We start from the raw sequence: 23,499 nt of genomic DNA, 5'->3' as shown, positions 1-23,499 counted from the left end.
ACTTAACCTATGAACCCCTCTAATTAAATCTCTATCCAATTCAAACAACATGTAATTAACAAAAATAATTTTGCTAACAAAGCATGGTAAGATTGAAGTCCTCAAAAACATGATGTGTCTTGTTTGAGTCCTCACCATTCATAAATATTATGTGATAACCTTATTTGATTATATTTTGATTTTCAAACTAAGTTTGTTATCAACATAGTACTATCTTACATATACAATTGATTATTTTTAGGGTAAACTATGCTAGTGGTCACTCAACTATTACTATTTTTTTTCGGTTTTATGAAAAGTTACAAAATGTCACCAAACTATTAGTAAAATTCTTTTTTGCTCACTTAACCATGAAAAGTTACAAAATAGTCATCCAATTATTCAATTTTGTCTTTTTGGTCACCAGTACTTCGTAGACTTGATCATGGGTCGAGCCACTCGATCCGGCCCAAAGGCTCGCCCAAAATATGGAAGGATTTGGGAAAAAATATAAGCTCGAAAAATGAGCTTGGACAAAAAAATAAGGCCCATTTAAGAAACGGGCCGAGGTCGGCCCAAATTCACTAAATGACAAAAAATCTGCTTTTTTTTGTTTTTCAATGTTATTTTCTTGTTGTTTTCACCCTATTTTGCTACCATTTTTCTATTATGTTGCTGCTATTTTGTAGTTATTGTTTGGATATTATATAAAAACTATTTTATTGTTAATTTTGTTATTATTTTAGAGGCATTTACTTGTTAAGTTGCATTTATCTTAGTGTTATTTAAGTCTACATATTTTTAAAAATTTATTTTCAATTTGTTGGGAAATATTTATTTTGATATTTTTAGTATTTTTGATGTATTATATATATTTAAAAATTATATAAAAATTAATACGGGTGGGCCAGGTCGGGCCCGGGTTTTAGCATTTTTATTCGGGTCGGGATTGAGCAAAATTTTAAGCCCATTTTTAGGCCCAGGCCTAGTAAATGAGCCTGAATTTTTAGTTGAGCCCCGACCCGAACCCGGCTCGGCCCATGAGCACCTCTACCAGTTGGCTAATGGTGACAACTTTTAAAATTGACATAATAGCAACTTTAACCCCCAACATTTATAAACTATATGAATTTAGTCTTGAATCTAAAAGAAAGACCTTCAACATTTATAAATGATATCAATTAAGTCTTTTTTTTTCTGTAGTTTTTGTTTTGGTGACGTTGAGGATTTATTTTAAAAGAATGAGGAAACATGTTTTTTTGTATATTTTCAATCAAATTTAGTTGATAAATTTATTTTTTTAGCTTTTTAGGTGAAAGGGTCACAAAGAAAAAAAATACAAAAAAAAGACCAAATTACACAATGAATAGATGTTTAGGATTAGATTTTTTAGAATCAAGGCTAAATTAACATAATATAAATGTTGAGGATTAAAGTTGTTGCTATTACGACAATTTTAAAAGTTGTTAGCTTTCGAGCTAGTGACTAAAAAAAAATAAAACTGAATAATTATATGACTATTTTGTAATTTTTCATAATTAGTTGACCAAAAAAAATACTAGTAGCTGAATAACTACTAGTTTAATTTACTCTTGTTTTTATCCTACATAAAAGTAAATAGATATAATTATATTTTAAATATATACAATTAAATACTGGCAATAGAGAAAACAAGTTTGAATATTAAAAATAATATTGTTGGATGGAAAATCACAAATTCTGAAAAAAAAAGATAATCTTCGTAGATGGTAAAACCAACATAAATGAAACTTTAATTATTTACAATAAAATAAAAATAAAAATTTTATTAATGAAAATTAAGAAAACCCATCAAGTGTCAAGTTTCGATGAAAGTCAAAATCCCAAGTCAACGGGGAATCATTTAAAAAAAATCTCTCGGCGCCTGCAACAACGAATAAGAAACTCACACGCGGGTTTCATTGTTTATAACAAACTTTACTTTCAACCCCCAGATGGCAACAATTCGTTCCTCCTCCTCTTAATACTTTTCCTGTCCCATTGTAGTTGATTTATCCAACTATAGCCATTGACTAGTCTTTCTTCTGTCTTTTAAGTAATCTTCAAAATGTTGGGTCGGAGAGTGAGGAATATAATATATCAAATGGAGCCTGTGCTACTACTTTTCTATTCAAACAACATTTCATTTTGCATTTCCTAAAGGATTATTTTTTCTCCGAATTTTTAATGTTTTTATTGAAATAAACATACTTTCTCTAACTCAGTTAACAGGACCTGATTAATAATTTTCTTTGACGGTATCCCTATGAATCCGTCATTAAGATAAAAACGAAAGTAATTTCAGTTAAACATTTTAAAATCAATGGCCTTGGAATCTAGTAGTACTGAATTTTTTTTTAAGCAACAAAGATAGGTAATCTCTAATGATCTTAAACGTAACCAAAAACAAAAGAATATCACATAAAGAGCAAGTTACTAACATCTCGCTATTATCTACTACTTTTTTAAAAAGAAAAATTGAAAAAGGGCAAAGAAATAAACGAGGGAATATAATTTAGGATTTGATTTATTTTAAATGAGAGAGAGAGGGAGGGGCAAATCAGAGAATGTGAGGGAACCAAAGAAATCAAAGCCCAGACGGGTCGCTTCCATGCTTTCCAAGGCTGCATGTTTCATACTAAAAGTCTAATTCCAAAATTCAATTCTCAGTCAAACTACAAATCTCCTGGAAACACCACCACATTTCCATCCCTTGCCTTTGAAACTTATTTACGCGTCTTTTCGATCTTAAGGGAAAATATCGCCTTGATTCTGTGGAGTTTCGTGTCAATCAGAGTAAATCTTTTTCAGTCTCCTGTATAACCCTGACTCTTATCTGTTTCTTCTTCATTTTACCATACCAAATCTTATCTTTGGTTTTTCTTCCATCTTCTGCAGTTCCTCTCTGTTTAGCAGGTTTGTTATTATTGGTTTGGAAACTGTTCCATATCATCCTTTATTTGATTGTAGAATCATCTAGTGGACACGTTTTTTTTCTCCCGTAAAGTTTGATTGGAAAAACCCAAAGATTCTTTGGTTTTATCTAATTCTAAATATTGGTTTTAGCTTTTGTCAGGCTTTTATACAGAAAATCTTTGATTGCAAATTTCCTTCTTTTTTATTTTATTTTTTATTCAGAGATTCATCACTAACAAACATAGCCTGGATTAAGGATGATTCTGTTTTTTTTTTCCAGTTAAATTCTCTGTGAGATATAGACTCGGGTATTGTTTGAGATAAAACTAAGTGCTTGAAGAATAATGGGAGGTGTTTGTTCTTCTGGAACAAAGGAGCGGAATACAAAGCTTGAACAAAAGACCACAACAGGATTTTCAGGGAAGCTCAAGTCCAAAAGGAGCTTTGGTAAGCAAAAAGGAAATTCAGATTCACATTCCCATGCAAATGGCAGTGGTTCCGACAAAACGCGACAGTGGGACGATTCTGGTGACTTGGGATTACAATTTTCCCGGGAATTGAAGTCATCGACACCCGCCAGGATTGCATTTTCCAAGGTATTGCTTGCTTTACCATATCGTTTCTAGTTGTAATGAGCTTTCAAGGTCGGAAATGTATGGACTGCAACGATTTAAATATTGACCGAAAGAGCAGCTAATGGGCAAATAAACAATGTTGATGATACAGTGTCCAAATTCACGTGTATCCATGGAACCTAAATATTCCTTTGTTGCAGCACATAAGATGTTATCAGCTAGAATCTTGTGCTGGCCAACTGAATTGCCAGATAAACTAAAGTTTCAATTATATTGGGCTTATCTCTAAGAATGCTTTTTTTTTAGAAGAACAATGGCATGAATTAAAATGCCGAGATCAATTTATGTAGGGAAAGTGGCTTCTATGCAATTCATTTTTATTTTTCTTTTTGTAGGGTTCCCAGAGGAACTCATATCTTGGAAAAGCCGGCATTGTTGGATTAGAAAAGGCAGTCGACGTTCTAGATACACTTGGAAGTAGCATGTCATATTTGAATGCAGGGAGTGGCTTTGTTACGGGCTTGGCTTCAAGAGGGCAGAGAATATCTATGTTGGCATTCGAAGTGGCTAACACAATAGCTAAAGGAGCAAGCTTATTGCAGTCACTTTCAGAAGAAAACATTCAGTTCCTGAAAAAGGAGGTCCTACAATCAGAAGGGGTGCAAAAGCTAGTTTCTACAAACATGAATGAGCTGCAAAGTATTGCAGCAGCTGACAAGAGGTAGGTTACTTGTTAGAGAAAATGGTTTCTTTTTCTCTATATGTTAGTTCTTGCTCTTTGGTCTCTTTTCATAACACTCAATCGTTTGGGAATTCTAGGGATGAATTGGATATTTTTTCGCGTGAAGTAATAAGGTTCGGAGATCGATGTAAAGATCCACAATGGCACAACCTCGGCCGATTCTTTTCAAAGTAAGATAGTTTCTTTTGGTAGCATTACTTCAGCTTGCAATGCTCTGATGTTTACTGACAGAGAAATATATCTCTTGCTACTGTCATTATCTGTCAGACTGGATGTAGGCAATTCACTTCATAAACAAGCTAGAGCTGATGCAGAGCAGACAATGCAAGAACTAACTTCTCTTGCTCAGTATACCTCTGTAAGTTTATCCTCCTTTTAATTGTTAGCTTTGCCTCTCTACCTTTTATGTTTTTCCTATTCCATGCATTAGGACTTTTAGATGCTTTCGTTGTCTTGTATGAATGGTTTGGAGTGCCATGATATATTCTACATGAAAGAATGTTTAACTTTCTTGTTTGCAATAAAGCTTTGCCACGTAAATGGGACCTTGAGTATCTCATTTTTAGGAAGCCTGTCTGATACCTTTGAGATATTATCCTGCATCGTGTATTATGTTAAAGCTGTGATATCAGAGTTGTTCATCTATGGGAATGATTTATAGCTGTATGTTGGTTTCTGGTTTTGAAAATTTCTTATTACGTGAATTGTCCACCGAGAATTTAACGTATAATTACATATGTAGGAATTGTACCACGAATTGAATGATCTGGGCAGATTTGAACTAGAGGTTAAGCGAAAGCTGGAAGAAGCGGAGTCCTTAAATCTCCCTAAAAGAGGTTAGGCTTAGACAATCGGTTTCTCTTTCCAGAGCTTTCTTTTATGTATGCAGAAATTTGATCCATTTCCAATTTTGTTTCAACATTAGTACACCATCCAAATGATTTAAATATGCTAACTTCAGAGTGGTCGAATTTCTCTTGTTAACAGCTTCCTATTATTTCTGTGTTTCTGATATTAGCCAGGGAGCTGCTAACCTGGATTGCAGTTGTTGTATTAACAGCTCATTCTTTTGAATTGTAGGACAAAGTCTCATGATTTTACAAAGTGAGTTAAAACAACAAAGAAAGCTTGTCAAGAGTTTGAAAAAGAAAACACTTTGGTCTAGAACCTTGGAAGAGGTATATAACTATGAGTTGAACTGATATTTTCAGAGTTCTCAGTGGATCTGTAACCCTTAAATATTCTGTTGTTCATGACTGTTATGTTTGATTCACTACTGCCTTTTTTTCAATGTTAATCATGTCTGATTTTTATGACTGTTAACACTCGCAATGGTCTGAAATGCTATGGAATCTATTTTGCTTTTTGGATTATGCATATGAAATAAATTTTGCTTTGTTTCAGGTCGTAGAGAAGTTTGTGGATATTGTTACTTATATGCATCAAGCAATCTCTGAAGCCTTTGGAGGTAATCATATAGACCCGACTACTATCAAAGTATTAGTGAGGGCTATGTCAGTTTACAACGTTAACAATATAATCTTCGACATGTTACAGTACCGGCGTCAGTTACAAAGGAGACCACTGAAAATCCTCAAAGTTTAGGTGCTGCTGAACTTGCACTACACTATGCTAATGTAATTCATCAGATTGATAACATTGTAAGTCCTTCTCCATTTCCTCATTTCTGCTTTATTATTTGCACACTTAAATATCGCATTTGTTTAAATTGGATTTATATGTTATAGGCAGCTCGCCCAGCCTACCTTCCACCTAATATCAGGGACACATTATACCGTGGGTTGCCACCCAGTGTTAAGACATCTTTAAGGTCCAGGTTACAGTCCACTGACACCAAGGAAGAGGTATTGTTTAAACAGACTTTGATCTTCATTTCTTTAATTCATTTCTTTTTTCCTTTCCAGCATCATTTGGCTTGAGGTTATTTGTTACCCTAAGTTCCTGATTAACATTATTCTTGATTCCTTGCTTTTTCCTACAGCGCTCAATTTCACAGGTTAAGGATGAGATGGAAAAGACACTACAGTGGCTTGTTCCGGTTGCCACAAACACAACCAAGTATGCTAAAACTAAAATGCTTGCAAAAACTTATTCTGTCTTATTGATGTCATTTCCTAAGTAATGTTTGTTTCCATGTTTTCCTTTTGCTGTAATTTATTGCAACAGAGCACATCAAGGCTTTGGATGGGTTGGAGAATGGGCAAACACTGGGTTAGTCAAGGCTTCTCTTTATCATTTCTATGTGCACATGGTCATATGCAATGCAATGTAAAAGTTCATTGAATCACTGGTATTACATCATAAATATGAGATTTCCCGGTTGTTTGTTCTTTTTCCACAGCATTGAATTTGGGAAAGGTGGAGCCGCAAATATTACCCTGACCCGCCTTCAGACACTTCATCATGCAAATAAACAGAAGACAGATGCATACATCCTTGAATTGGTGACATGGCTCCATCATCTGACCAGCTTAGCAAAACAAAGAGATCAGAGCTTCAAGCCAAAGCCAGTTCGGTCTCCGACTTATAAAGGCTGTGTTTTTCACTCTAAGATGCAGCGGTTTCTTTCCCTCGAAGATGGTACTAAAGTCCAGAGGATTGAACTTTGTGAAGAAGAAAGAAACTTATTAAACAAGGTGACTGCAAGGAGATTGATTCCGGGTGTTAGCAAAAGCCAAGAACTTCCTTTAGGCAAAAGCAAAGGGATCAAAGTTTGGGCATTAAGCAGGAGTACTGGGAACTCTCCTGATAGGAGTTTTAGGGCAAGAAAACTTTTGAAGCATCCCCATTCAAACATATTGGATGTTATGGATGGTTTAGATCTAGCAACTTGAGAGTGGCATTAAAAACTTTTCACCCTAGCTTCTTGTCATAAACTCTTACTTATTCTATTGTATAGGTTGTCATTTTCCTTGTGAGTTTTGTTTTAGATGTATTTAATAAGTAATAAATTTCAAAAAGTACATTTGCTCCTATATCCATAACTTGATACAAGAAAGGTTCAGGACATTATCATATGAAAAAGTGAATTAGTTTACAACTTTTGAATTGGTTAGGCTAAGTGATACATTCATTTACTATTTTTATATTTAACTTATTAAAATAAGATAAAAAAATTCACATGGTAATGTTTAAAGTCAATAAAATAAAGTTAGATGTGAGTTGTAATAATTAATGTGTAAATTAAATATGTAAGATTTGATTTTTAGTATTGTTAATACTTGAGAAGGAGATAGGAAGAAGCTGGTGGTAGAGATAAAGAAGCCGGTTTACTTGTGACATAACGAGAACCAAAATAAAAGAAAGAAAGATTGACCATTGACTTGGTTAAGGAAAGAAGCTCCTTTCATCCTCATGCTCCATAATTAAATTGAGATAGGGTATAACAAGTATTAATGATTAGACATTTGTTTAATAATAGTGAGGTCCTATCATGCTTGGTGTAAAGATTGACCATTGATTTGATAAATGAATTGTTTGATTCACTAGTGATTACATAAATCCGATGAAAAATATTGTCTCTTGGGCTAGATGATCAGGTAAAAAGTGTAGTGATTTTTTTATTTGACTTCTTTTTATTATATAATTTTGTTAACTTTTGATTAATTTTAATAGCAGATATAAGTTTAATAATTTTTAATATAATATCAATATTCTTTGAAATAGATAATAAGTAGGTCAAGACAATCAAATTATTATAGATTTTAATAACCTTTAAATTTTAAAAGAAAAGAAAAAAAATATCAGCCTATGATCAATGACTTAAGTGGTGGCCGGTGCTCGAATTTAAGCTTTAAGTTGAGAGAGATGAAATAAAATAAGAAAACGAAAAGAGATAAATGAAAAAATATATGTATTAAAATATAATAAGAAGTGGTATTTTTGCCATGGTGAAGAAAATGAACACCACCTGCCTGCTGTCTTTTAACAAAAGCTATAATGATTTTGTATAATAATATTTTTCTCTCTCTAATTTTATATAATAAAAAAAATCATTTTAGTTTTTTATTTAAGTTTATCCTTTGAATTTATAATTTTGTTTTAAATCACCCAAAATGAATGGCTAAAATAATTTGTTAACTTTATTGGTGTGACATAAAGATTTGATTAAAATTTTAAAATTTAGAAATATTAAAAAAATATTTCTTTTATAAATTTTAATGATTTTTAATTTAAAAAGTAATTTGTATAATTTTTTTTAAATTTAAAAATTTAAAAATATTAATTAAATACTAATGTGTCATCTATGCGTAAGTATGTTAACTTTTCCATCCATTTTAGGGTGATTTGACAAAAATATAATTAGTTAAAAAAACGAAAAATTAAATGAAAGACTAAAATAACTTTTTATATAAAATTAGAGGTTCAAATAAGTCATTATGCCTGTGGGCTAAAGTCATAGGTAATTTAAAATTTAAGTATTAAAGGGAGAAAAGAAATAAAAGTGGACGGAATGATCTGGTTTAAGAAATTTATCATGTGGCAAATGAATATGGTGAAATGTACCAAGCACCTAACACCGAAATAAAAATATTAATGATGTGCAAATTAAAAAGTGGAGGTTATAATTTTAGATGGAGCAAATAGAATTTGTTACTATTTGGATTGAAATTGAGAGCAATTCGAAAAAGTAAAACTTCATAGGTCAATTATAATTTTGAGCAAATAATAATGGAGGACCGATGTTGCAGAAAGCTAAAAGTACAGGGACTATTTGTACAATTATGATATTGAACCAATATAAACTACTGAATTCCAGAAAACTTCATAGGTCAGCAGCTCTTCCACATTTGATGACATTATCAGGGATGGGAGCTTCATCCCTTGCAGAAATGTCTGATTGCTCATCCAACCAATTCCAAACACCTTTAACTCTTATGTAAAGCTCTTGCCCTAGATACCCGTTCTCTGCATTCTGAGACCTCAGATTCCACGTCCCTAGGTTGTCCAATTCCATCAATATCGCTGTCCATGACAACGGATAAACCTGCTCGTTCACAATTAACTTTCATCAATCAAAACACGTGTACAAGTTTATGAAACATACATCAACTTAATGTTTTTGTCGGACACAAAACCTGAACTGTTGATCGAGAAACAGCATCAACAATGTTATATCCTGCTTTCTTGCTTTCATCCCACAAGCCCCATCCCATTCTGCAAATAGCAGGATTACATCAGTTTCATTAGATTTACCGATGATTTACCCAACACTATGAGACATGAAAAAGGACCGGTTTTACCCAACGACAAAAAAGTTGTAGCCATCAATGTGCCACGATTGCACTTCTAGCAAAGGATTCTGGAACACAATATGGAAGAAGTCACGGTAAAAGGCATCGACAACGGAAGTGGCTGAAGATGGAAGGGCAGCAGCAGCAGCATACTTGGATTCTTCATTGAGCTGGAAGTAGTCTAGTAGCTTTAATGGTGTATCAGAATGCATAAACGATATTCCATTTATCGTAAATCTTCGTTTCGATCCAATGACCATCACATTATTTTCAAGAATAAGCGTTCGAGTGATAGGGATGGTGCCATAGTGATACGAGCCTTGTGGATTTGGCCTAGCGGCTGATGCTATTAAATCCCACCTATTGAAATAAAAATAAGTCAGAATCAACGATTTGGCCAGTTTTTGGGAGCAAAGCCTGTGTGGTTTACCTCATGGAACGAGCCTGCTCGATCGAGAAATTGTAATTGGACAGGCCTGGTCCTAAAGGAAGAGGACCGACAGGGTCTCCAGCAGCATCTGGATAATGAATGACACCGATGCCGGAATGTTCGAGAATAGTAAAGCGAGAACTTGCAACCATGTAGTAAGACTTGCCATTGGCCTGGTTCTTTGCTGTTACCAATACAGAGTAAGACTGCCCAACATGGATGTCCAGGCTATCATAGTATTGCTGAATCAAGTAAGAACCTTCAGTTTCCACCAACAACATCGGATGGTCCTCGATTCTGAAATTCAAGGATGTCTTCAAGCCTACATTTGAAATTCTTAGCATGTATGTGGCACTTGGTTCGAACTCAAATCTTGCTTGATTAGGCCCTAGTCCATTGATGAGAATCCCATCAGGATGGGGCAAAAAGACACCATTTTCCAGTGATGCTCTCAGGTCCTGCAAAAGGTCACAGATTCAACAACTCCCTGGAATGAAAAAAAGGGAACCAATTCAATTTAGCATACCCTATAGTCGGCATTGAACCAATCACCAATCAGCACTGCATAGTCTTTGTATGGTTGTGGGAATGGAATGGGAATGATAGGGAGATTATTCAAATGAATGGCACCATACCCACCAGCAGCTTTGTGTAGGAGAAGTGAAGGAAAATAAAAGAAACTTCCTATCTGATCCTTAAGCTGAAAGCTGTACGTCCAGTTTTGCCCTGGCAGTATAGGGCAATTCGTCTCTTGCACACCATCTTGCCATGAATTTTTTCTCATTTGAACCCCATTCCTATAATAAAATAAAAAACTCATTCCACCACAAATTATATTCAAAGATCAAGTATTACTAAACATCAATGTCTCCAAGGGGAAAAAGTAGAAAGACTTTGATCTTGATTTTCCACTTTCTAAACTAACCATGTCATGAGAAAGGGCTCTGTCAAGTAATTATGAATATTAACATTCACAACGTCATTTGTTGATGCATACAACACTGGCCCTGGGAACATACCATTGATCACAATCACCTAATTGTCACACAAACAACAACAACATTATAACCAGAATCAAATAGATACTAAAAACTACAACCAGAACTTCTAAGACAATGGGGAAAAAAAGGAACCTGTTTATCAACGCCAAGAGGGGCGAGTTGAGAGTAAGAAACAGTCCAATCATAGAAAAGTTGTGACCAGCCTCTATAAATTAACACCAGTAAAAAACAAGTGCAAAGACAAAGCTCTGACGATGTTAACAGCCTGATGGGGTTCATTGCTTGGAGGTTATAGCTGATCACAAACAAAGCAACCCTAGGCTAGATTGGATAAAGAAGAAGATTTCTAGTTTGGGTTTGATGCGCTTTTTTTGGCAGCAATTCCATCAAGCAATGGGATACATGGATTCAAACACTCGAGTGATATAGGGATGAAGTGAGAGAATGATGGAAAAAGGTGTCTTACTTTTGAAATTTGAATTGTTATGCATATCTTTACTGGTTTAAATTAAAATTCACTCTATCCTTGTTAATATGTTATCATTTCAGTTGTAAAATTTAACATGATAAAACGGTATTAGTTGGTGGATTTAGAAGTTAAACAAGTGAATCATAGGTGACCTAAACTTTGTAATGGTTAATGGGTAAGCCTAGCCATATAACTCAAGTGCAATTCTTTTTTCTTTACATTTATTCAATTTATAATAGAAAATGAATTCCTAAAAAATAAATAAGGAAAATAAGTTTTATTTATGACAATGAGATGAATGGATAAAAAATAATATAAAAAAACCTCGAAATTTTAAAATTTTACATGATAAAACAACATTAGCCGGTGGTTTTAGAAGTTAAACAAGTGAACCATAGGTGACCTAAACTTAATTTTGGTTAATGGGTAAGCCTAGCTATATTAGTCAAGAAAGGGGCATAAAAAGGATAAAATAATTTACATTATAGTCTTTCTGGTTTGGGGTTTTAATTACAACCCATAAAATATTCAATTGGTTTTATTGGGTTTAGGCCTTCCTTCACAGGCTCTTAGACAGCAAATTCACCCAGGACATAAATATCTAACCTGAAAGCTAATGGGCTTCATAAAATTGAGTGGTTCCCAAATGGAATCAACATCTTTAGGAGTTTCCCATTGGCAATGAAGGCCACTTACACCACAAATGCATCTCCCAAGAATCTAAACCGAGAATACTTTCCAACCATAGATACTAAACTGCCACTGAATTTGTCCTCCTCTCTCATCCAACCAATCTGTAATCCTTTCCCATACTTTTTTTGTCTTTTTTATTTCCTTTTTCAATTTGGTTCTACTTGACTTAAGTTCTTCCTCCACTTGAAGGCCTCAATTCAGTCTTCTCTTTTTTTCTGTGCGTGTAAACAATGGCGATGACTGTAAATGCAGCAGTATCTCTCCCATCTTCCAAGTCATCTACCCTGTCATTTAAAAACTCAGTCACTGTCCCTGAAAGAATCAACTTCAACAAGGTATGGTTTCTTTAAGAAGATCCACTCATTTATTTGCATTGACTCAACCTCTTGGTTTCCTCTCCAGAGTGTTTTGTACCCAAAAAATGTCAGCCTTGGTGGAAATGTGGTTTCCATTAGAGCTCAGGTCACTACAGAAGCTCCTGCAAAAGCACCAAAAATTTCCAAGAAAGATGATGAGGGTATTGTTGTGAACAAGTTCAAACCAAAGGAACCCTACATTGGAAAGTGCCTCCTCAACACCAAAATTACCGGAGATGATGCTCCAGGAGAGACTTGGCACATGGTTTTTAGTACCGAAGGTGAACTTTTAACGACTTAGGAACTTGCTTTAGTCATTGAAAATGAGGTGACCTTGTGTCAGCTTTATATGCATTTGATCATTTCAAGTTGGATGGCACAGGGGAAGTACCATACAGAGAAGGACAATCCATTGGTGTCATCCCAGATGGTATTGACAAGAACGGAAAACCCCACAAACTTAGATTGTACTCTATTGCTAGCAGTGCTTTGGGAGATTTTGGCAATTCTCAAACTGTAAGGATCTGATCCCTTCAAATAACATGTTATTAATATATATATAAGGTTTTTGTGCCTTTATTCAGTGTGATATCTAATCTGATCTTGATGAGCTTGTAATTGCAGGTTTCCTTGTGTGTGAAAAGGCTTGTCTACACCAACGAACAAGGAGAGATAGTGAAAGGAGTTTGCTCCAATTTCCTGTGTAAGGATTTTAAAGTTTTTGGTGTTTTTTTTTATTTATTTAATAATTTCAAGGAAACCCTCACTTCGATCAATCTTGTAACATATTTATAATGATCTTCTAAGCTTGTTGATTGTTTAATATGCAGCATGTTGGCTTCTTAGCTAATAGCTACCTCCTTTGTAAAAATGTCTAGCATTATAACAAAGGTTTATCTCTATATATAGATATAGTTCTTTCTAATATTTATGGAATCATCTCTCAAAATGTGGATTGACAAAGCACTGCACGTATCGTTTATATAATGATAAAGCTGGCCAGCAAGTTACTGCAGAAAAAAACATAAATAAACATCTTGCTTTCAGGTCTGTCCATGGTAACATCTTCTGGGTCCTATGTTCAACAGCACCTGACATATTTTGTCCCGTGTAACTATAAGAAACCATTTACTGGTTCAAATTAAGGCATGACAGATAACCGTAATATTTTCCCAAATTTCTGCCTTGGATAAATTTTTCATCTTTTTCATTTTTAATATAATCAACTATAGTAGAAATTGCAATTCTAGAACTTTACATCATTTATCAGTCGTAATTGTTCCATTCAGGTGACTTGAAGCCTGGTGCTGAAGTGAAGATCACAGGGCCTGTTGGGAAAGAGATGCTCTTGCCAAAAGATCCAAATGCCACCATCATAATGGTGTGTTTACATCACAATGGTATCTTTACTATCTTGTTATCTGAGAATTTACTAAGTTAATTTGTGGTTTCCTTGTTGCAGCTCGCAACTGGAACTGGAATTGCTCCTTTCCGTTCATTCTTGTGGAAGATGTTCTTCGAAAAGCACGACGACTACAAGGTAGGCCTGATATCGAAAGCTTAACAAAAAAAGATTAGCCTTTAGCAAGTTATGGAAAGTACTTGACCTGTTATTGGCATGAAATGCAGTTCAACGGATTGGCTTGGCTCTTCTTGGGTGTTCCCACCAGTAGCTCACTGCTCTACCCAGAGGCAAGCAAGCTTTCTTAACTTTCACATCATTCTGTCTTGGTACTGGAACATATTGGCTTAGCCTTTCTACATTCAACCCAGGAATTTGAGAAGATGAAGGAGAAGGCACCAAATAACCTCAGGGTGGATTATGCGATTAGTAGAGAACAAACAAATGAGCAGGGTGAGAAGATGTATATTCAAACCCGAATGGCCCAATATGCTGAAGAACTTTGGGAATTGCTTAAGAAAGATAACACCTATGTCTACATGTGCGGGCTGAAGGGAATGGAAAAGGGAATCGACGATATCATGACTTCTTTGGCTGCCAAAGATGGTAATTTATATAATGGGGTTCAGCATTTGCAAAAATATCATCTCATCTTGTAACTTTTTGTATCTTCCAGGTATTGATTGGATTGAATACAAGAGACAAATGAAGAAAGGAGAACAATGGAACGTTGAAGTCTACTGATCTAGGTGGGATTTTGCCATTCAGTCATTTCCTTGCTTCTCTCTGCACCATCTCTTTTTGAACTTGTTTGATGCTGTAGAAGTTGAATTATCAACTCAACTCATAAATTCTTGCCTCAGAACAGGTTGTATAGTGCAAATTTGAAGGAGATAAGTTCGTATCCTGTAATATCCTTCTTTTTTCTTTTGGTCTAATTATTGTTTTTGTCCTTTTACAATTTTAACATTTGTTTTTTCCACGTAATTTGATCTCCAAATTGATACATTAAAGTGAGTATATTGAAATTATCATTTTAATAGTCAGTTTAACATTACTTCTTAGAAGTATTTTTGGAACAAAAAAAAATACTTTTGAAATAAAAGCATTGCTAAAGAAAGTGTTTTTGGGCTTTTTAAAAGTGCTATTGGGACAAAAAAATACATTACAAAAACACTTTTTTAGCCTAAAAGAGCAGAAAACTCCAACTTTTAAAGTATTTATTGGGCCTGGCTCTAAAACTACTATATTTGGACCCGTCAAGCCCAATGATTCAATACCTCATCTAAAGTCATTAAATGGGAAAAAGCCTAACATGTGAGAAAAGGGTACACAGAGAGTAAAATGGGCTTACGTTCTTTTTTATTTCTTTGGAGTAGTCTGGGGTTGTCCTCTTGTTTGTTAGTGCAAATCACCAATATCTGTAACAAATAATCTAATCAAATTTTCCGAATGTAGTACATCACTTGACTAATGGAAAGTGTATTGCCAATAGACGGCAATGAGAGACAACAACACATTTTTCCTATTAGTAACCAACAAATGCTTGCTTCTTAAATTAACTAATCTTGATAACCTCATCAATAATTGGTGTTATTATTTTTCTCACCACAGGCCAACCTTATTGCATCAGCTGATTTCATTTGATTCTCTTTTTATTCTTATCACCACCTCCCATTGTTGGAATATTACGAATAGCATGATGTCATCTCTTTTTCAGTGCTTCTCATCTTCTCAAATCATATAATATGACAACAACAACAAAAAAAACCATCCCATTAAATGTCGGGGCCTTCAGCATTTTGTTCCTGCCAAGTCTAAAAAATTCAATGTTTCACATTTATAAAAACAAAAACCCTACTTTTCCTTCTCTTTTCCAATCATTCATACAGAAAAACAAGACACCAATGATATACACCTTTTTCATGCTTCTACTCTTGGAATTCTTCTTTGAATTTTCACGCCATTATTTCAACATCATTTGCCCAATCCCTATTCATATTATAGTTCAACGATTCGCATCATAAAAAACCTATCGTATCTATGCGTTATAAGTTAAAACTAGCAATTTCTTTCCTCTTTTTTTCCCCAAACGCCGACGAAGTATTGACGTTTTTCTAGAATGTGAATCTAATTTTATAGCCCAGCCGTGATAGATTTGTATTCACTGATCTTGCTGTGGCCTGTGGTGATAAAAAAACATGTCGTTAATGTCGTTGTCGTTGCTTATCGATACATTTTATCCATAAGCCAGCTGTTGAATACTTTTGACGTTAATAAAAAGAGTATCACATCATTAAAAATAAAGTTAAATTAATATTATGTTATTATTAAGTTGATTGACTGTATATATTATGATATCAAGTATAATTGTATAGCTATATTATTTGAGCACAATTTTATTCGGGTGAAAATAATATCTACGTAAAATTTTCTCAACAAACATATATTTTAATATTCCAACTTGTTGATTCAATAAATTAAATATTAATTTATTTATACGAAAAAAATTATATTTCAATATTTAATTTGTGCTCCAAAATAAGAATGAGAAACCAATAGTTACAATTTAATATTGTACAACTTAATTACGGTGTAATATGTTTGTTTAAATGTCAGTAGCCTAATCATTACCGCTAATATTCAGTTCAATTTTCTACCAAATACCAAGAGGAGTAGCATTTGGATTCTACCTCTCTCGATAAATCACTGTCATTTAATTTAGACCCGTTCATTTGTCTTGTAGTCATAACCAAATTTCATAAATAAAAACTGAGTGATTCAGTGAATATTTCCTAAATATTAATAAAAAAAAATGTAACACAATCATGTAAATTTTAGTATGTTATTAGCACGTTGGCGCCTTTGTTTGTTGTTGGGATTTTTCTGGGTTAGGGGAGACAAACTTCGACGGTTACACGATTGGCCTCACTGAGAATCAAGGTAAATGAATTCTTTTATTTCAGAGGCTAAAAGAATGCGCCAATGCAGACATGTTGATAGCTTAAAATGTGCTTTAAACAATTTTAGTGCCTGCTTTAAATTTATTTGGATTCCACTGAAATTTTGACAGAAGATTTAGATATATATATCTGTCAATGGGTAATTTTCTTTTCGGTAAATTGTTCAGTTGATCACTTGAATTTTTTAGCGTTTTCATTTTAATCACAATTTTAATTTTGATCATTGCGGTTACAATAATTTGTAAGATGATTAGAAAAGTTTAAAAAATGCACTATGAATGGGCATCTTGTTGGTTGTAATTAATTACATTGCTTTCAGAAATCTCAATTTTAGTTTTTAATTTGAAGGGTCTTAGGGCAATGAGTGTGCATTAGAAGCAATCCGCTGTAAGCGAAAACGAGCAACACCCAATAACATAAAAAGTGATGAATTTTGACCGTATCTGGCGTGCCCACCTTGCTAACTGCAAAATTCAACCACACACCTCCTGGTCTAGTGGTTTCAAGTTTAAAGCCGACGGCTGCGCACGAAATACTCCCGAGGGAAATTTCAGCATTTAAGCGTTGAGATATTTTAATTGGGGTAGTTAGTATTAAGATATTTTCGAGGGCAAATATCTTTAAAGTGGTTGCTTTCAGGTTATACCATTTGTGTTCATGACACTTCATTATTAGAAATTGACTCATTTATACTTATTAACTTCAGAGTTCAGACTATTGTTGGTTAATTTTATTTTATCTTCTTCTTTTTGCTTTACCGTGTAAACATAGTTAACATAGAAGTTGCTCAACCAACGCCATACTCTGTCTTGGAGGGGCCAATGGGTTCTACTCATACAAATATTAGTTTAACCAAAAATTGGTCAGTGGGGTTCGTCTTTTAAACAAAAATTTAAATTCAAATAAAACACAAGCCATCAGGATAAAAAATTGTTTCAAATGATAAAATTTTGAACTAATTTTTCATTAATTTTAAGTGAACTTTCTTGTCTGCTCTCTCCTTATTATGCCTGTAGAATCAAGTTAGGTTGATTTTTTTAATTTCTTTGTTCAAATTTTGGGAAATTGAAAATTAGTGTTTTAATTATGAAAATATATTATATTGCAAAATTCGAAACAAATGAAGATAATATTTCAAAATCTTGGTTTTAGACTTGCTGCGACCTTTATGGGTCTAGAAAAAGCTAATCTATGATAAACTATTTTCCCTCGTTGATTTTCTTGTTTATTTTATATCAAAACAGTTCTAAACCGTCTAATTAAGGGACCGGAGCAAGTGAAGATGTAAGGGCTGTAGCCAGCCGCATTTGACTTGGTGTTCTGCATCATCCTCCGCAATGATTTGGCTCTCCCTGTTCATAAGTTTTACCATTCTTCCGGCTTCGAAATACAGTACAAAAATAATTTGTAAAATTTGAGCGAATTAAAATTTTAAAAGTTATACTGATTAATTCTCCCTATTTCTAGTCATATCTATTATGACGTCTCTAACTAGTAACTTTGCACGGCAGATTATTTCAGCAAATGGAGACTATTATGGTTTCATTGTAGTGGAGCCTCGAATTTGTATTTTTATCATCGAAGTTGTTTTACATGCAAAGAAAGCCGAAGGAAGGAAAATAAATTCTCGACTGAGCACTGCAGCTCATCTCAAAACTCGGTGAGGTAGACAAAATAGCAACGTCTAGTTGGGCCCGCCCATCATCTTTCTGACTGTATCTGACGTTAGATTTTTTTGTACATATAGCTCAAGCTCGATTTCCCTTTATAAATACCCATGCTGTATCGCCATTGCATAATCTCACCTTTTCCCGACCACCATTTCTCAAGAAGAAGAAGAAGTGTTGTGTTGGATTTTGGCCTTCCCCAAAACTTCTTCTTCTTCTTTCGCATTATATAAATGGTTTTCCTTGCAAACTTCATGGCCCAACTTCCATTTATTGCTTCGATTTTTGTTCTTATTCTATCACATTCGGTCATATCAGGTACTGATTTGGGAAACATTCAAACATATTTAATCAATTCTATTGTTAAACATCGAGATTTGGATTCTAGTTTGGGTTTTTCTTATAAATTTAGATTTTTCGCTGCATTGTAAACAGGTGTACAAGCAACAACCTTTACCATAGTAAACAAATGCGACTATGTTGTATGGCCTGGAATTCTCACAAACGCAGGTGTTCCACCGCTTCCCACTACAGGTTTCACTCTCCAAAGAGGTGAAACCAAGACCATTGCCGCACCGACATCATGGGGTGGTCGTTTTTGGGGTAGAACCCATTGCTCCCAAGATTCCACCGGTAAATTTTCATGTTTGACCGGCGATTGTGGCTCGGGCAAGTTAGAATGTTCGGGGAATGGAGCTACTCCGCCTGCCACTTTGGCTGAATTTACTTTAGATGGCGCTGGCGGACTCGATTTTTTCGATGTGAGCTTGGTGGATGGTTATAACGTCCCTATGTTAGTAGTTCCTCAGGGTGGCACAGGGCCGAATTGTACCTACACCGGCTGCGCGGTGGATCTTAATGACTCGTGTCCTTCAGATCTCAGGGTGATGAGCGCAGACGGCGGAGACGGCGTCGCTTGCAAGAGTGCTTGCGAGGCCTTCCGCCAGCCTCAGTACTGTTGCAACGGCGCGTATGCAACACCAGACACCTGCAAGCCTTCTTCGTACTCGAAGATCTTTAAGACAGCTTGCCCTCTCGCCTACAGCTATGCCTACGATGATAAAACCAGTACTTTCACATGTGCCAATGCTGATTACACGATTACTTTCTGCCCTTCGCCTAACACCAGGTAATTTACTTTACCAAACTGTTTTTTTTCTTTTTTTGTTGGTGGACTTTACCAACCTTTTCCAACTTTTTCGCACGTTTAACGTCAAAGGGTAATTTTTATCATGAAAAAAAGGTTCTATCCCCAATGGCAGTAAATAATAAATGTGAAAGTTGGCGTTCCATGTAGGCTGTAAAATTGGGTTATGAGAATTAGATAGCCTGCAATCATGTATTTTTTTTTAAAAAAAATTAGGATGCTGATATATTGATGGTTGATATTTTTTATCTAATTAAAAAATAATTTTTTTAGGGGTGTAGTGCTAGCCAATAAATGACCAAAATTACCCAACAAAAGAGGTTGAGAATATTGCAACATAATCCCTCCTTGTTTTCTCATTAATAATAATGTGAGTGATGCAATAATACTTAAAAAATATGATAAGTATTTTAATATTATTTTAAGATATAAAATATATAATTAAACATGAGAAATAAAAAAGATGAGAAAACAATGAGGGATTATGTTGCAATATTCTTAATATCTTTTGCTGGGTGATTTTGGCTATTTGTTGGCCAATATTGCATCTTAAAAAAAAATTTAATCAGATAAAGGGATGTCGACCATCAATGTGCTAACACAAAAAAAATTTGAAAAAAATACATGAATGCCAACCATCTAGTGTCTAAAACCACAAAAGTTATTTTTTTTAATAAGAAAAAATAGTGGGGTCGATCATCTACTTCTCATAACTCAATTTTACTGTTTATTTCAAATCATTTGAGTAAATGTTTTTTAATCAGAGTTATTTTTGAAAATATTATTTTTTGGGGGGGTCAAATGGGTAAAATAACCTTAAAAAAAATGAAGTGAAGAGTCGCTGCATGGCTGCCTCCTGTAGGCATCGCTTTTTGATACCAAACCCTTGAAACCATTGCTCTGCCAGACTGAGCAGTGCACGCCTATCATCAATATTCTATTATTGCAATACTCAAAATAAATGCTTCAATTCCAAGGGTTTTTCAATATATTTTACTCTGACCCAGAGTTCTTTTTTTTTTTTCCTTCTAATTTGCAATGTTTTTAACGTTTTGTTTTGGCACGTAAATTTGCCAGCCAGAAATCATCAAAAGGGGAAAACGGGGAACCCACAACAACAACAACGCCAACGTCACCTCTTATAAACAGCACAATGGTATACGAAGGTGCCTTGAACGAAAATGCAGCATCACCGTCCACGTGCACCCACGTGTTCGTCGGCATAACATTGTTTATGGCTTTTTGGTGGTCATGGCCTATTTCACTAACTTCATCCATATTAGAGGCCATATAGGGCTATAAACTTACGAAAGCCCCATCAATATTTGGGCCTTGTGACCCCAGTAGGCCCATGATCGTGGCCCACTATGACGTGGGATCCGGGCAGGACTTAAAAGCTCATCCGTCAAATCAACGGAAGTTTGCCCAACCATTTGCTTTTCAACTTGCAACGGTCCAATGGAGCACTTGATGGGTGGGGCTGGGGGTGAAGAACCTAATGAAGGAAAGGGAGGCTTTTAGGTTTATTTTAAAGTTATTTTAGGATGAATATTTTTTTATAGTATATATTACAGGAGGGGATGGGATTCTTTCGATTGTTGAATTCATGGAATGTATGGACTATATTAGTATTATCATGTACGCTGCCACTACCAACAACTGCAACATTTGCTTCCAAGCAAAATGAAATTATTTATTTTTATTATGACCTGTTTTATGTCGTATCCATTGGGAATTTGATTAAATTAATTTTGAATAGGATAATGTATTAAATTAAATTAAAAGGATCGAGTGTTAAAGGCGTGCAAAGTGACTACTAATAAACCAGCTAAATAGCAATTATATTTGGGTACTGGAGGGGTTGCAATTAGTGTGGAGGGTGATTGTCAATTTTATCAGTTATTTTCCCACCCGCAATTTTATTTAATTTCTATTATTAGTATACCTTTTCATCGACAACTAGCATGCAGAATATGCAACCTTTTTTAAATTTCCTAATCAAAGCAATGGCTGTGAAGATAAGATCGTACAAATAATTGTTGCTTAATAATTCAAATGTTTGTATGCGCGTAGATGCTCTAATTGGCTGCAACATGTTGACGTCAATTAATCACAACCACAGCGTTTTGGTGGCACAACATTGTTTTCCCTTTTCCACCAATGTTATCTAAATAGGACTAGATCGTCATTCAAATTAAAAATCGATTGAATTTGTTGAGTTGAAATATTATTTTAACGAGATGGATTAAATTGATTGACTAGCAAAACATTTAAAACTGGATGGCTAAATAAATTGAATCGTTTTTTATTTTTTTTAATAATTTTTTGTTAAAAATTTTATGATTTTTATTAACTTATAAAATTAAACCAGACGAAGTAATAATTAATGATTTGAATGCATGTTTTATCCATTCCCCCAGGGCTACGGAAATTGTAGAACTGTTTGTGTGCACTAATTAATTATAATCAGACAGATAAAACGTCTTAGTCAACTAAGCTGGCGAGGGAATCTCCATTAATTTAAGTGGATGAGATCCTTCGTGTAAGTAAACAAGAAATATGAACAATTAATAAATTTTATTGAGTTTCAACCGTCAAATTCAAGGGATGCAATTCTTTTTACATTTTATCACACTGTTATTGTCGAGTGCGAGAGGAGACCTGTGTGGATTATATTCATCTGCAAGTTTCAAAAGGAACAACTAGTTAAAAGTGGTCAGGTGTCTGCCTAACCGTGTTGAACTTTCGACAATCGAATCGATATCCACTGTTTTGAAATGTATAAAACGACATTCCCAGGTCATGAAAAAAAACGACCTCTTATGTTTTGCTGCATTGAACCTTTGACTGTCGCCTTTGATAAATGCATTTTGTCTGTCGAAGTCAATGACACAGCAATTGGCTTGCAAGTTGCAATGGCAGTTGATGAGAAAACATGTTGGTCCATCGAAAAAATCAATAAGGTAAGTAAAACAATACAGAATTTCAATTTCGTTTGGTGACAGGTTTAATTTTAAAGGAAATTATTGTTGATTTGGTATTAATTATTTAATTTACTTTGTATAATATACAATATTTTTAAAACATTTATAAAAATAACATTATTATATTAATTACATTCATCATATAATTAATTTATTTATATGAAGAGTAGAAATATGGTTTTGCAATATGTCTGCATATTAAACACAGTACAAATATATATATTTCAATATTGTATCATTACGTCAATTATGACTCCAACTTTTTTATTTATTAAATATTATTTATTTTAAATATCATTTTCAACTAACAAGAATCTCATTTATTATTAATTATATTATTAAATTAACATTAAAAATAATTTATTATGTACTAAAAAATTAAAAGGCATAATGTCAAATTTAGCCCTTGACATACGTTTTTTTCCTCAATGTGGCCCTTATTCTTTTTTTGAACTAACTTTGATTCTCAACCTTTTAAAAATAATCACACTTAACTATCAACCTTTTGGAAAAGAGTCAAAATGATGTTTTTTTTAATGAGAATACTAACTAAAATGTTAAATTTTTAAACACGACAACCTACATGACATTCTATGTGTACTCTATGCTCTCTTTTTTTTGAATTTTTATGATATTTTTATATTTTTTAATTTCGATTTTGATTTTGATTTTTATAATTTTTGAAATTTTTGTTAACTTGACATATAAAGCAAATGATATTATGTTAGCATGATATGCACATGGACTACTATGCGAGTTGCCACACCAACAATACTAAAGGTTAAATGCTAATTTTATCTCAAAAAAAAAAGATCAAATTGACAGAAAATGTAAACGTTAAGGGTTAAATTTATCATTATGCCAAATTAAAAAATATATATTAATAATTTTTATGTGATAAT

The 23,499-nt window shown here is 34.0% G+C and overlaps 4 protein-coding genes across 4 annotated transcripts; 3 read left to right on the top strand and 1 right to left on the bottom strand.

The window, feature by feature from the left end:
• The first annotated feature begins 2,537 nt into the window (after positions 1–2,537).
• On the top strand, positions 2,538–7,226 carry LOC107905509 (protein PSK SIMULATOR 2). The gene is made up of 13 exons (XM_016832172.2): positions 2,538–2,913; positions 3,194–3,509; positions 3,884–4,209; positions 4,308–4,400; positions 4,498–4,588; positions 4,973–5,066; positions 5,311–5,408; positions 5,635–5,698; positions 5,788–5,891; positions 5,979–6,095; positions 6,233–6,309; positions 6,418–6,462; positions 6,593–7,226. Exons 2-13 carry the CDS (start codon positions 3,258–3,260, stop codon positions 7,083–7,085), a joined length of 1,854 nt encoding a protein of 617 aa, XP_016687661.1. The 5' UTR covers positions 2,538–2,913; positions 3,194–3,257; the 3' UTR covers positions 7,086–7,226.
• Positions 7,227–8,876: 1,650 nt separating this feature from the next.
• LOC107905510 (L-ascorbate oxidase homolog) lies at positions 8,877–11,577 on the bottom strand. The gene is made up of 7 exons (XM_016832173.2): positions 11,049–11,577; positions 10,841–10,950; positions 10,442–10,712; positions 9,916–10,373; positions 9,495–9,845; positions 9,330–9,408; positions 8,877–9,238 (listed from the first exon to the last, which is right to left on the bottom strand). Exons 1-7 carry the CDS (start codon positions 11,193–11,195, stop codon positions 9,017–9,019), a joined length of 1,638 nt encoding a protein of 545 aa, XP_016687662.2. The 5' UTR covers positions 11,196–11,577; the 3' UTR covers positions 8,877–9,016.
• A 433-nt stretch (positions 11,578–12,010) lies between these two features.
• Positions 12,011–14,748, top strand: LOC107905511 (ferredoxin--NADP reductase, leaf isozyme, chloroplastic). Its single transcript, XM_041094042.1, has 9 exons — positions 12,011–12,413; positions 12,481–12,715; positions 12,817–12,950; positions 13,059–13,137; positions 13,724–13,815; positions 13,897–13,974; positions 14,064–14,126; positions 14,208–14,442; positions 14,513–14,748. The coding sequence occupies exons 1-9, from the start codon at positions 12,309–12,311 to the stop codon at positions 14,578–14,580; spliced, it is 1,089 nt and encodes a 362-aa protein (XP_040949976.1). The 5' UTR covers positions 12,011–12,308; the 3' UTR covers positions 14,581–14,748.
• A 3,818-nt stretch (positions 14,749–18,566) lies between these two features.
• Positions 18,567–21,318, top strand: LOC107905512 (pathogenesis-related thaumatin-like protein 3.5). The gene is made up of 3 exons (XM_016832174.2): positions 18,567–18,784; positions 18,902–19,595; positions 20,691–21,318. Exons 1-3 carry the CDS (start codon positions 18,700–18,702, stop codon positions 20,905–20,907), a joined length of 996 nt encoding a protein of 331 aa, XP_016687663.2. The 5' UTR covers positions 18,567–18,699; the 3' UTR covers positions 20,908–21,318.
• Positions 21,319–23,499: the final 2,181 nt, after the last annotated feature.

Source organism: Gossypium hirsutum, chromosome D05 (assembly GCF_007990345.1).
Source record: "Gossypium hirsutum isolate 1008001.06 chromosome D05, Gossypium_hirsutum_v2.1, whole genome shotgun sequence".
In the NCBI taxonomy this organism is placed as follows: Eukaryota; Viridiplantae; Streptophyta; class Magnoliopsida; order Malvales; family Malvaceae; genus Gossypium; species Gossypium hirsutum.
The sequence above is the reverse complement of the archived record's forward strand: the minus strand, read 5'-3'. Positions and strand labels throughout refer to the sequence as shown.

Bases quoted from the DNA above. Each gene is read 5' to 3' on its own strand.
- LOC107905512 (XM_016832174.2), top strand. From the start codon at position 18,700: ATGGTTTTCCTTGCAAACTTCATGGCCCAACTTCCATTTATTGCTTCG. The intron at 18,785-18,901 runs GTACTGATTTGG...CATTGTAAACAG, and splicing joins ATCACATTCGGTCATATCAG to GTGTACAAGCAACAACCTTT. The intron at 19,596-20,690 runs GTAATTTACTTT...TAAATTTGCCAG, and splicing joins TGCCCTTCGCCTAACACCAG to CCAGAAATCATCAAAAGGGG.
- LOC107905511 (XM_041094042.1), top strand. From the start codon at position 12,309: ATGGCGATGACTGTAAATGCAGCAGTATCTCTCCCATCTTCCAAGTCA. The intron at 12,716-12,816 runs GTGAACTTTTAA...TGGATGGCACAG, and splicing joins CATGGTTTTTAGTACCGAAG to GGGAAGTACCATACAGAGAA. The intron at 14,443-14,512 runs GTAATTTATATA...TGTATCTTCCAG, and splicing joins TTCTTTGGCTGCCAAAGATG to GTATTGATTGGATTGAATAC.
- LOC107905510 (XM_016832173.2), bottom strand. From the start codon at position 11,195: ATGAACCCCATCAGGCTGTTAACATCGTCAGAGCTTTGTCTTTGCACT. The intron at 10,374-10,441 runs GTATGCTAAATT...GACCTTTTGCAG, and splicing joins GGTTCAATGCCGACTATAGG to GACCTGAGAGCATCACTGGA. The intron at 9,846-9,915 runs GTAAACCACACA...TTATTTCAATAG, and splicing joins GAGCAGGCTCGTTCCATGAG to GTGGGATTTAATAGCATCAG.
- LOC107905509 (XM_016832172.2), top strand. From the start codon at position 3,258: ATGGGAGGTGTTTGTTCTTCTGGAACAAAGGAGCGGAATACAAAGCTT. The intron at 4,210-4,307 runs GTAGGTTACTTG...TGGGAATTCTAG, and splicing joins ATTGCAGCAGCTGACAAGAG to GGATGAATTGGATATTTTTT. The intron at 6,463-6,592 runs GTTAGTCAAGGC...CTTTTTCCACAG, and splicing joins GGAGAATGGGCAAACACTGG to CATTGAATTTGGGAAAGGTG.